At 41.2% G+C, this 14,026-nt stretch overlaps 1 protein-coding gene across 2 annotated transcripts in view; it reads left to right on the forward strand.

Annotated features, from left to right (window-relative positions):
* galntl6 (polypeptide N-acetylgalactosaminyltransferase like 6) overlaps positions 1 to 14,026 on the forward strand; it is a 288,765-nt gene that overhangs the window by 219,392 nt on the left and 55,347 nt on the right. For both annotated transcript variants that reach the window (XM_083538743.1, XM_083538744.1), the window contains exon 7: positions 2,134 to 2,317. In XM_083538743.1, coding sequence (XP_083394869.1) covers positions 2,134 to 2,317 — 184 coding nt within the window. The remainder of the gene's footprint in view (positions 1 to 2,133; positions 2,318 to 14,026) is intronic.

Genomic DNA, 14,026 nt, shown 5'->3' on the forward strand with positions numbered 1-14,026 from the left:
TCTAGGGCGATGGCATTGAAGAGGAATGTGCAGAAGTGAAAGGTTACAATATTATGGCATTTAAGAATTTAGCAAGCTGAATAAACAGTCAATTTAACAGTTAAATAAAGTCAAATAGACAGGACAAATATGGACAAAGTATTGGGACACCTGACTTTTCCAACAATATGTGGTTCTTCTCCAAAGTGTTATCATAAAGTTGGCGGCACACAATCTTATACGGTGTCTGGATGTAGCATGAAATGTTCCCTTTAAAAACCTGGGACTAAATGTGGACTTTTTTTTTAAAAGGCACTAATGCCGATCTTGTGTTCAGAGTAAAGCATATTTTTAGTATTATGATAATTTATAATAGTATTATTAGTTGCATTAGTTTCTTCCATATTTAATACATTCCTAAACCAGGGTTTAATGTCATGCTGAATTACGAGCGTGCCTTACAGTGTGCTTTTATCTCGCAGCTGAAAGCTTAGCGTGGTGAGGACATACTCATCACTCACTTAGCCCTAATTAGTTAATTGATGTAAAGAAATATCACTTGGATGAGACATCGGAGATCTGCACATTAGTCCTCTCACACTTCTCTACATCCACACGCTAAATAAACTGACCCACACAGACACACACACACAATTGCTTCATCTCTCCAATTCAACCTAATGCTGTCCACCCACACGGCGCGATGAGGCAGTTGAGTCCATTTTGCTCTGCTCCAACCGCCCCCCACCTCACTTCTCATTCTTAATTGGAAATTTTCTCCCTGCTTTCCTTTTGAGACTGCAACAGCGTAAACATCCTGAGTATTCAGATCAGCGCCACTTAAGAGCCGTCTCTGAAATAGGGAGATAAAAAAATCGGTCGATTCAGCCTGAGGAAGCTTAAGCTTATATACTATATATATATACATAAGCTTAAGCTTATAGAAAATCAATGTGTGTGTACTGGTGTGAGCAAGCTGCCTGTTTGTGTTTAAACTATTTGCAGGTGTGGCCTCTTTCCTATCACACTGCGCACACACACACACACACACACACACACACACACACACACACACACACACACACACACACACACGGTCCCCACAAACGAGTAAATTGATTACATTTTTTTTATAAACACTGTGTAAACAAAAGTAAATAGGACATCTGACTTTCCCATCCATATGTGGTTCTTCTTCAAACTTTTACCCCAAAGTTTAAGGTGTACAGTTGCTCCATGAAGATCTGCTTTACATGGGTTGGAGTGGAAAATCTCCTGCTATAGAGTTTTAAACCTTATTGAACACCATTAGGATGAATGTGAACGCTGACTGCACCCCCAGACCTCCTCACCTCACATCAAAAATCTCCACAAACACACTCCAAAATCTTGTTGAACATCCTCCCAGAAGAGTGGAGGTTATTATAAAAGTAAATAGGAACTAAATGATGATTGAAGTGTTCCAAAATCTCATATGAAATCATATATGAGTCGTACAGTTGGGTGTCCACATGCTTTTGTTTGTATAGTGTAACTACACGATTAGCTCTTATGATATCTTGTGCAGGCATTTTTTCCGATGCTGCTCCAACACTCAAATACAAGACTAATGGACATTCAGGACATGAAGGCAGGAGTGTAAATTGCTTCGTTGTCCCTCACTGCTTTTTTTTTCTTGCTGTTTGGAGATGCAAGACACTTTAATAGCTGTAGCATGTGTGTCACTGCACCCGAATCCGCATTCGCATCTCTCTGTCTCTCACGCTTGAGCAACAGCATCGAGGGAGGGTTTCGGGGGTGACAGATCTGGGCCAGCTTATCCATGGTTGACTCGCTGGAGGCCGGGGGTCTCTGTGTCCGTGCCTCCGTGGACCAAACCCACTTAGAAGCAGTGTAATTGTTTCTAATCGCCAGGCAGCTTCAATTTCTCACAGCTATCCACTGGGGCGAGTCAAGCTAAAGAGGCCAAGCGCGCTCGAAACGGGCCGAGACTCCCCAGACATCCAAGCAGCCGTCACACCAACCACAACCCTCCCTCCAATTTTATTCCCCCTCATCTTCCAACACTGCAGACAAAACGCAAGGGATATAGATGACACAAGTGGGTTTGGCTAACATGCGCTCTCTCGTTTTGTTTTTTTGTGAATCCCTCAGACCAGATAGCTCAGAACTCCAAGACCATTGTGTGCCCCATGATTGACGTCATAGACCACAACCACTTTGGATACGAGGCCCAGGCTGGGGATGCTATGCGAGGAGCTTTTGATTGGGAGATGTACTACAAACGCATTCCTATTCCTTCCGAGCTCCAGGGACCCGACCCTAGCGACCCCTACGAGTGAGTACACGCCCTTTCTTCAATCCTACTGCTTTAATTTCAATTCAATTCAATTTTATTTGCAGAGCGCTTTTAACTGGATATTGAGATTACAGAGATTAAGATGCTATAAAATTGGAACGTGTAAGTTTAATGCCGATGAGTTTGTTCTGTATAAATATACGTTTATCCCTAATGAGTGAGCCAGTGGCGACTATGGGAGGGAAAAACTCCCTGAGATGGCGATAACGAAGTACAAATACTTTGTTACTGTACTTAAATACTTAAATGGTATCAGAATTTTACTACACTATTTATTTTTCGGACAACTTTTTACTTTCACTTATTACATTTTTACACAAATATCTGTACTTTCTACTTCTTACATTTTCAAACCAGCCTCGTTACTCTAGTTTTAATCCATTGATTTGGTAAATATTTCCTTTGCACTGCGCGCCGATTTCAGCCCATCAACCTGTTTCCTGTAATTGCGTGGCTTTTTCAATCTACCAGTGGTGTATAATGTCCTGTTTCTCACTCACCACAGACGTAGACTAGATTCTGAAGCTCACAACGAGCAGGCAGAAGGCAGTAAGAAGTCTGTGGTTAACATGGATGAGACAGAGGGAGTCAGTGATGGAAACATGACTGAGAATAGATGTCAAAATTAAAATGCTAATTCCTTTTTAACGGCAGTAAATTTATTTAACGATGCAGCAAATTTATATCAATGCAGCACGCATTTCTGTTTGACCATTTTTATTAAAAATACAAATAAATAAATAAATAAATAAATAAATAAATAAATAAATAAATAAATAAATAAGATGCAAAATTAAAACCATCGGCAAAACATACAATTATTCAAGATGTCCTTTCTTTACTCAGATATAAAATAAATAAATAAACTCCACTGAAAAATATTTTTAATCAGTAAACATTTGTTTTATTGATGCGCCAAGTCTCAAATCAGCCCCACTGGGGGTCGACAAACGCGGCGGGGTGTTTTGTGTTTGTTTTCCTCATAACGGCAAAACGAACTTAAATTACTGTCTTTTTTTTATCATACAGATAAGAGCAGTACATCATTCGAATCTGTAGAGTCTACTTATATTTGTACACACTTATAATAACAACAAAACACTGTGCTTTTTGTAAAATAAAGTAAACAGGCAGGGTGCGCTGTCTGCCGTCTCTGTCGTCTCTCTTCACAAACACATAAATAAAACAACCTGAATATCAGTGAATATTTGCCTCACAGACATAATAAATATACATACAGAAAGCTTGAAATGTCTAACATAAACCAGTTCACATCAAAAACAAACATTCTTTGATTATGTAATCAGTATAAAAGTTAGTAGAGGTACAGTCTCTCCGGTATCACCTCATTACCCGTCCGTGTGGAAACAGCAAAAGTTGTATATTGTATAACTTTCTTCCGGCTTCTCCCGTTAGGGGGCGCCACAGCGGACCATCCGCATGTTTGATTTGTCACGTTTTTACGCTGGATGCCCTTCCTAACGCAACCCTCCCCATTTATCCGGGCTTGGGACCGGCACTAAGGCTTGTGTAACCCTAATGCTTGGGGTCGGTTCCCTGACCGGGACTCGAACTCGGTCCACAGCGGTGAGAGCGCCGCCTCCTAACCACTAGACCACCAGGGGACCTAAAAGTTGTATATTGTATAAAGTTGTATATAATATTAATATAATTTGAGGTCCAGTTACCAGTGTGACACTAAAACAGGTAATAGTAATGGCTACTTTTTACTTAAGTACATGTCAGAGCCCAAACATCTTTACTTGAACTTTAACAAAGTTTTTTACAACATGAGTATCTGCACTTCTATTTAAGTGAAGGGTGTGTGCACTTTTACCATCTCTGGTGATAAGTCTTCTTCTTCTTTTTCTTTCGGCTGCTCCCATTAGGGGTCGCCACAGCGGATCATCCGTCTCCATACCACCCTGTCCTCTATATCTGCCTCTTTTACACCAACTACCTGCATGTCTTCCCTCACCACATCCATGAACCTCCTCCTTGGCCTTCCTCTTTTCCTCCTACCTGGTGGCTCCATCTTCAGCATTTTTCTACCAATATAATTCATGTCCCTTCTCTGCACATGTCCAAACCATCTCAATCTCGCCTCCCTCACCTTGTCACCACAACATCCTACATGTGCTGTCCCTCTAATAAACTCATTTCTAATCTTGTCCATCCTCGTCACTCCCAACGAAAACCTCAACATCTTCAGCTCTGCTACCTCCAGCTCCACCTCCTGTCTTTTACTCAATGCCACTGTCTCTAATCCATACAACATCGCAGGTCTCACCACAGTCCTATAAACTTTCCCTTTCATTCTTGCAGATACTCTTCTATCACAAATCACTCCTGTCACTCTTCTCCACCCACTCCACCCTGCCTGCACTCTTTTCTTTACTTCCCTAACACACTCTCCATTACTTTGCACTGTTGACCCCAGGTACCTGAACTCCTCCACCTTCTTCACCTCTTCACCCTGCAACCGCATCACTCCACTGCCCTCCCTCTCATTCACACACATGTACTCTGTCTTACTCCTACTGACTTTCATTCCCCTTCTCTCCAGCGCATATCTCCACCTCTCCAGGCTCTTCTCAACCTGCTCTCTACTCTCACCACAAATCACAATATCATCTGCAAACATCATAGTCCAGGGAGACTCCTGTCTGACCTCGTCCGTCAACCTGTCCATCACCACTGCAAAAAGGAAAGGGCTCAGGGCCGATCCTTGATGTAGTCCAACCTTCACCCTGAACCAGTCTGTCGTACCTACTGCACACTTTACTGCCGTCACACTGTCCTCATACATGTCCTGCACCACCCTCAAATACTTCTCTGACACACCTGACTTCCTCATACAATACCACAACTCCTCTCTCGGCACCCTGTCGTACGCTTTCTCTAAATCCACAAATACACAATGCAGCTCCTTCTGTCCTTCTCTATACTTCTCCATCAACATCCTCAAAGCAAATAAGGCATCTGTGGTGCTCTTCCTCGGCATGAAACCATACTGTTGCTCACAGATGGTCACCTCTTCTCTCAGCCTGGCTTCCACTACTCTTTCCCATAACTTCATGGTGTGACTGATCAACTTAATTCCCCTGTAGTTACTGCAGTTTTGCACATCTCCCTTATGCTTAAAGATCGGTACCAGCACACTCCTTCTCCATTCCTCAGGCATCCTCTCCCCTTCCAGAATCCTGTTAAACAATCTGGTTAAAAACTCCACTGCCATCTCTCCTAAACATCTCCACGCTTCTACCGGTATGTCATCTGGTCCAACCGACTTTCCATTCTTCATCCTCTTAATCGCTGCTCTCACTTCCTCCTTACTAATCCTATCTACATCCTGCTTCACCAACTCCACATCCTCCAACCTTCTCTCTCTCTGATTTTCCTCATTCATCAGCTGCTCAAAATACTCCCTCCATCTTCTCAACACACTCTCCTCACTAGTCAACACATTTCCCTCTCCATCCTTTATTGCTCTAACTTGCAGTACATCCTTCCCAGCTCGGTCCCTCTGCTTGGCCAATCGGTATAAATCCTTTTCTCCTTCCTTAGTGTCCAACCTCTTATACAGTTCCTCATATGCCTTTTCCTTGGCTTTCGCCACATCCCTTTTAACCTGCTGCCGCATCTCCTTGTACTCCTGCCTACTTTTCTCATCACTCTGTCGATCCCACTTCTGTTTTGCCAATCTCTTTCCCCTAATGCTCTCCTGCACTTCCTCATTCCACCACCACGTCTCCTTGTCTTGCTTTCTATTTCCAGATGTCACACCAAGTACTTTTCTAGCTGCCTCCCTCATCACTCCTGCGGTAGTTGCCCAATCATCCGGCACCTCTTCACCACCACCAAGCCCCTGTCTGACCTCTTCCCTGAACCTCACACTACACTCTTCCTCCTTCAGTTTCCACCATCTTATTCTTCTTTCAAACCTTACTTTCCTCCTCTTCTTCTTCGCCTCCAAAACCATCCTACAGACCACCATTCGATGCTGTCTAGCTACACTGTCCCCCGCCAACACCTTACAGTCTCCAATCTCCTTCAGGTTGCATCTCCTACACAGAAGATAATCCACCTGTGTGCACCTTCCTCCACTCTTATACGTCACCCTATGATCCTCCTTCTTCTTAAAATACGTGTTCACCACTGCCATTTCCATCCTTTTAGCAAAATCTACCACCATCTGCCCTTCCACATTCCTCTCCTTAAAACCATACCTACCCATCACCTCCTCATCACCTCTGTTCCCTTCACCTACATGCCCATTAAAGTCTGCCCCAATCACCAATCGTTCTTTCCTAGGTACACCATCGACCACTTCATCTAATTCACTCCAGAATCTTTCCTTCTCCTCCATCTCACAGCCAACTTGTGGAGCATAGGCACTGATGACATTTATCATCATCCCTTCAACTTCCACCTTCACGATCATCATCCTATCAGAAACTCTCTTCACCTCCACTACACTCTTACTGTACTCTTCCTTCAGAATCACCCCTACACCATTTCTCTTCCCATCCACACCATGATAAAACAGTTTAAACCCACCTCCAATGTTCCTGGCCTTACTCCCTTTCCACTTGGTCTCCTGAACACACAACACATCTACCTTTCTCCTCTCCATCATATCAGCTATCTCTCTCCCTTTACCCGTCATAGTACCAACATTTAAAGTACCAACCCGAACCTCTACTCTCCTACACTGCTCCTTTTCCTGCCGTCTCTGTAGACGCCTTCCTCCTCTCCTTCTCCTCCTTCGGCCAACAGTAGCCCAATTTCCACCGGTACCCTGTCGGCTAACGATACCTGTGGCGGTCGTTGTTAACCCGGGCCTCGACCGATCCGGTATGAAATTCTCATTTGTGATCCGCATATTTGATTTGGCACATGTTTTACGCTGGATGCCCTTCCTAACGCAACCCTCCCCATTTACCCGGGCTTGGGACCGGCACTAAGAGTACACTGGCTTGTGCCCCCCTAATGGCTGGGTTATCTCTGGTGATAAGTAATTAAACGATTAAACGCAGAACTGTTGATGCAGTTAGCAGACCTATTACATTTTAATGTGGGAACACTGATGATCAGTTTCTGCCTCTCAATAAATTCATTCCAAATGATTGTTTTGTTCGAGCATCCTACCTTTTTTTTACAAGTGTCACAGACTCTAATACAGAAATGCACATATTAAGGACTGTTATCTAAACCCCACCCTTGTAGCGATGGCAAGATCGGATTATTTTAGTGACTCGGTTCTTTGAATCTCGTTTAGCGAAATAAACAAATCCTTTTTTTAAGTCATTGAGTTCATTTCGTTCCTTTGATCAAAAGATTTTTTAAATGTTCAATAAGCAGATCCACCAACAACTTTGACTATAGTTCCAATAATGTATATATAACTGCATATGGGAGTCACATGACAAAAATAGGAATGACTTAGACCAGATGACTCATTTCTGTTTCCTGTGCATAACCTACAAAGATTTTGCGATGCTTTGCTCATGAACATTCAGTAGAAAATGAAAAAAATCACTCTTTGAGATGACTCGTTCTTCTGAGTCGCATTAAAAACTCGTTCAAAATGAACCAATCGTTCATAAACACCATCACTACACTCCTGCCGTCTCCCACAGACAGCTTGACTAATCCCACATTTCTTTTTCTATGAACAAACATGTTGGCTTTTATATAAACACATGACTCATTTGAACCACCACAGTTGTGAAGATTAACAAATCAGAACAAAATATGTTCCACAGATCAGTGAAAGCAACCTTCATACTTGTCCACCTGTGTTAAAGGGAAAGCCGTCCACTCCTGCAACTTCTTGTCCTGAATGCACACTGCAAACACAAAGATCTTTAAGCATGGTCTGATCTCGCTAAGGTGGTCATTAATCAGACCAGACCCTGTACAAGCAGAAATGGGCCAGATACGTGATACATGCTTTAGATCAAGTAAAGATGGACTAAGCTCCGCCTCCTTTCAGCATGCAAGAATCTGCAGTACCTACTATACCCAGAGGTTAATCCAAACGTAGACGGATGGCAAATGAGGGCGTTCCTGTCTATTTCTTTTCTTTATTACATCTGGATGGAGTTCTCTATAACTGGAGACACTTTGTGGAGCTGTAGATGTTTCATCATCAGCCTAAAGATACATTATGTTACAGAACTACTCCAGAACTATGAGGATGGATTTGGACTGTAATGAATCTATCTATCTATCTATCTATCTATCTATCTATCTATCTATCTATCTATCTATCTATCTATCTATCTATCTATCTATCTATCTATCCATCTATCCATCTATCATCTTATTTTTCTCTCTTGTTCTAAAACTTTCTCTCTCCTTCCCTTTTTTTCTCTTTTTCCTTCCTTTCTCCCTCTCTCTTTCTTCGTCATCCTATATTCTCTCACTTCCTCCCTATGTTTTTCTTTCTCTTTCTTTTTTTTACTATGCCTCTCTTTCTCTCTTCCTTTCTCTTTTTTCCCCTACCTTTCTCTTTTCCTCGTTTTCTTACTTTCCCTACTTCCCTCTCTTCTTTTCTCTCACCCGCTCCTTCCCTTTCTTTTTCTCTTTTTCCCACTCTCTTTTTTTACTACCCTACTATCTCTCTCTCTCTCTTCCTCTCTCTCTCTCTCCTTCCCTTCTTCTCTCTCTTTTTTTCCCCCACCTTCTTCTCTTTCTCCCTCTCTTCTTCTCTGTCTTCCATATCCTCTCAATTCTTTCTGTCTTCCTCTGCCATCTTTTCCTTTGACGGTTCCACATCAAAATTCTAAAGATCCATGTTCCGAGATCTTTGAGGGTGGATTTGGACTGAAATTAATATCAACAGTCGACTACGATGTCAATGATGGAACTGTAATGAATGGACATTTGGTGATGAGGACAGGTTTTCCTTTTGTGTCTGGTTCCTCTCAAAGTTCTTCCTCATGACATGAGTTTTTACGTTGCCACAGTCACCACTGGATGTTTACTAGCGGGTAAACTTACAATCATAAGGAATATATATATAACATCTTCATCTCTGTAATGCTGCTTTGATACAATATCCATTGTTAATAGACAAATATACAAATGATTACAAAAAACAAAAATGATTGATGAATTAAAATAGATTAACCTCAGCTGTTTTTTCTATATTGTTTAAAAAACATCTCAATTTGTTCCTTTACATACAAAAGATCTTTCAGTCACGGAAGAGAGAAATGTTTCTTTATTAAATTAGCACATTTTCACATAAGAATATTAATATGTGGAGTACGACTTCCACAGTATTTAATATTCCATGTGTTCACTTTTTCATTTAATGTAAAGATGAACAAAATGGAAATATATGAGCAATTTAGAGAATATCATTTACTTCCAGCAGGAACCTTCTAGAGCTCTCACAGGTTTGGATATTTTCATTATTATTATAATCTGAAGGTGGTAGCTGAGTGGACTTTGACACGGCAGGTCACAAGTTTAAATCCCAGCACCACCAAGCTGCCTCTGTTGGGCCCTTGAGCACGGCCCTTAACCTTCAACTGTTCAGTTGTAAGTCACTATGGATGAGAGCGTCTGCCAAAAGTCAATGATTCAGGATTTCTTTGTTTCATATTTGTCTTAGCGTTAAATAAAGCAGCTATTGTACGAGAGGTTTTTGTAATTAGATCTGACGCAGTGATCACCTGATCTAACTGGATCTCCGGGGTAGATATTCGAACCTCTGTTTCCCTTCTCCTTTTATTCGATGGCACTTCTGGAAGGAGAAAATAACTTCCATGTCTGATCATGTCAGGAGTCACATTTATTTGAATTCATTATTCGTATCTTTTTTTGTTATTCCGCTTTGCATTGCTTTTATTTTTTTCTGCGCTCGGGATCACGGCGCCCGTATCGGGTCAGGCTTTTGATCATGACGGGGGAAAAGGAGCTTCTGTTTCAGGCTCATTAAAACCACATCGAGCGGTGCAAATGGAAGACACACCGAATGTCAGAGGGGTGTGTGGGCCCTGGTTAAGAGAGTCTGCAGTGAACTGATAGAATTCACAGCAGGATGTGAGGAGCCTGTCCTGGTCTCGCTCTTTCTTTTCTACTGTTTCATGTCACCGTTGCATTTTATTGGTCTTTATTCGTGCTGACATGCAGAGAAAGAGGCTGTGAGGGAATGTAGCTCTGTATAGATTTATTTATTTCAGTCCAGTGAATTAATGGACTCCTTTTTTCTGATTTCTCTCTTTCTATCTATCTATCTATCTATCTATCTATCTATCTATCTATCTATCTATCTATCTATCTATCTATCTGTCTGTCTGTCTGTCTGTCTGTCTGTCTGTCTGTCTGTCTGTCTGTCTGTCTGTCTGTCTGTCTCTGTCTGTCTGTCTGTCTGTCTGTTTGTCTGTCTGTCTGTCTGTCTGTCTCTTCTCACTCCTTCTCACTTTCTCTCGCTCGCTTTTTCCTACACCCCCCCTCTCTCTTTCTCTTTTCCTCAGTCCCCCCTCTCTCTTTTTCTCTGTCTTTCTCTTTCTTTTTATCACCCCCCTCTTTTCCCCTCACTTCCTCTCTTTCTGTTATGTCCTACCCTTCACTCTTTCTGTCCTGTTTTTCTCTCTCTCTCTCCCTCGCCTTCTCTCTATTTTTTGCCTTTCGTTATCTTGTTCTGTCCTTCTCTCTCTTTCTTTGTCTTTCAATACTTCCCTTATTTCTTGCTCCCTCCCTCCCTCTCTCTCTCTCTCTCTCTGTCTCTCTCTCTCTCTCTCTCTCTCTCTCTCTCTCTCTCTCTGTCTTTCTTTCTTTTCCATTATCCTGTCACATCTTTCGTTCTTTCTTTCTTTCTTTCTTTCTTTCTCTCTCTCTCTCTCTCTCTCTCTCTCTCTCTCTCTCTCTCTCTCTCTCTTTCTCTCTTTCTCTTTTTCCCTCTTTTTTCCTACTCTCTCTCTCTCTCTCTCTCTCTCTCTCTCTCTCTCTCTCTCTCTCTCTCTCTCTCTCTCCTTCTATCTCTTTTTCCTACCACTCTATTTCTATTCCTTTCTCTTTCTCTGTTTTACTATATTTCTCTCACTTCTTTTTGCCTCCCTCTCTCTGCCTTTCTTTTTCTTTTTTACTACTCTCCACTTTCTCTCTCTCTTGCTTTCTCACGCCCCCCCCTTCTCTCTCTCTCTCTCTCTCTCTCTCTCTCTCTCTCTCTCTCTCTCTCTCTCTTGTGTGCTAAATGAAATATTCTCTTTTATACCCTGTACTGTACGCTGTACCTCCTGTCTCCCAGTGCATCATTTATCAGCTCGTTTGTCTGTGGATGTGTTTCGATACTTGTGCAGGTTTGAAAGAATCATTAATACGCAGTGTGTCGTGGTGCTCAGTAGTGTAAAGCACTCTATCGCTTCTCTTCAGTGCAGAATTCATCATTTCATCTCATTTCACATTAATACTGAGTCCTCAGAGCCACTCAGCCAATCCAGTTCAGGATCTTTATTGTTGAATGGAATATATTATGATTTATTGGAAAATGCCAGGAGAAGGCAGTGCACCTGGTGCTGGAACGGAGGTGAAGATAATTGTGATGTCACATGCAGTGAGAGGCAGAGTGGAAAATCCACAGAAAATCCACAGAAAAATCCAAAGAAAAATAAAATACATGAAAACAAGCTTAGCCAGGTGTTTACAAACTTAGATAGATAGATAGATAGATAGATAGATAGATAGATAGATAGATAGATAGATAGATAGATAGATAGATAGATAGATAGATAGATAGATAGATAGATAGATAGATAGATAGATATTATGATAGCAAAATGTGGAATGAGATGTTCAAAAAACATCCACAAACTTTTTTCTAAATAGAGTATGAGATTTTAGACTGACTACAGAGTGAACATTTTAGTAAAAATCCTGAATTTGGCTCATTTCAAAAGTTTCCAGACAGTTTACAGCTCCTCAGAATCATTTCACTCAATCTATGAAGTTATAGTAAGAAATGAGAATAAACCCACCTGAACTGGTCATGGTGGACATTAAGACTGTGATTAAGTGTGATGCTCTTCAGAACAGCGTGGGTGTCTCGGTGTGTCACTGAAGACTCTTTTCTCTTTAACCAAAGTGTTATACATGTAATGGAGGTCATTGATCTTATAGACAAGTGCTTTATCCAATGTCCCTCTGCTGCAGTCTGTTATCCACGATCTGCTCAACACCCACACCATCTGCAGGGACAAAGCACATCATTCAGCTCCCTTTTATACCCATAGATCATACAGAAACATTGATTTTTAATTTCTCTTTTTTATTTATTTATTTATTTATTTATTTATTTATTTATTTATTTATTTATTTATTTTTTGAGGCGGGGTGGATTCATTCTTTTTTTTTTATTTCATTTATTTGTTTATGTGTGTAAATTTATTTGTTGACACCGAGGATTTTATTCTTTACTTAACATCTACTAAAGGAGGTGACGTGTTGTGTTGTGTGTTTTATAGTTATTTGCTATGATGCTAGCTCAGAATAAGACGGGTTGTGCGTTTTGGTGCAAGCAAAAAGTCTCAAAACTGTGCAAATCGTCACTACGGATTGTGGATGAATTGATTTATAGTAAAATCTACTAGTGAAGGTTCATGTACTCCAAATCCAGTAATAAAATAGAGAGAGAAACACCTTCTCAAACGACCATTCCTCTGGGATTGGGAAGCGTGTCGGCTCTGTTTATTATGCATTGATAGCCTTGTTCTTGGTTCCCTGTTGCATTAATGGATAGATTAATCAATCCACGCTTGCTCTTGAAATATAGTATGTGAAGAAAAAGAAAACCTGTCCCATGCTCAAACGCTGACATTTATTACATTAGATTTAAAGATTTAATTTCAAGAGGCAAAAGAGTGACCTGGTGTCAATTAGTACATAGCTGTAATACAGCGTGATCATCGTAGCCTGTGAGTAAATCGCAGTTATCTAGTGAGACAGTATTATGCAGCCTGAAAACAGCCAAGAAATGGTTCAGTAATAAATAAAACATTGCCATGTAAAATTCAAAGCCGAGGTGTCGAAAAAAAAAAGGTGTGGGATATAGACATCATCGTCTTGACTGTTTTTCAGAATTCTGTCTCAATAACAATCCCAGATGAACACAGATCTACAGTATGGCCAAGCGTGCTTTCTCTCAGTGGGAACAATTGGTCCAGATTTGTACATGCGCGAATGTGTTAGAGGCGAGATAAGAGTTTATGCTTTAGGTGAGAAAACAAATCACATAAAAACGGATAAATATCACATTTCTGTCCAAGATTTACGATATTTGCACTAGGCAAGACTTCGTTTTCACACCGTCTCTCCTTCAAACCTTGAAGGACCGGGCAAGCTTGTAGAAGAGATAAACCACTTCCTCCCTTCTCTTCCTATTCATCTTCTCATCCCTGAACCACATCTCCAGCCAGGGGACCACCTTTTTTTTCTGAGACAGAGCGGGCGCTCGGAGCTTCACAAATTGTTAACCACTCTTCAGGTTCTGTCTCCATCTGTCACTCTTGGCTCATGAGACACAGGACTAAGTGTTGTCCAATTAGCTTGATTACCAGGAAATAGTGTAAAAAGCCTTCTTTTTTTCGGAAACACATTTGTTTTGAAGGCCTAGAACAAAACAAAAAAGGCTTAATTATGACAAAGCCCCCATGTGTTTGTGATTTAGCTCATCGG

The sequence above is a fragment of the Silurus aristotelis genome, assembly GCF_946808225.1.
Source record: "Silurus aristotelis genome assembly, chromosome: 4".
Lineage (NCBI taxonomy): Eukaryota > Metazoa > Chordata > Actinopteri > Siluriformes > Siluridae > Silurus > Silurus aristotelis.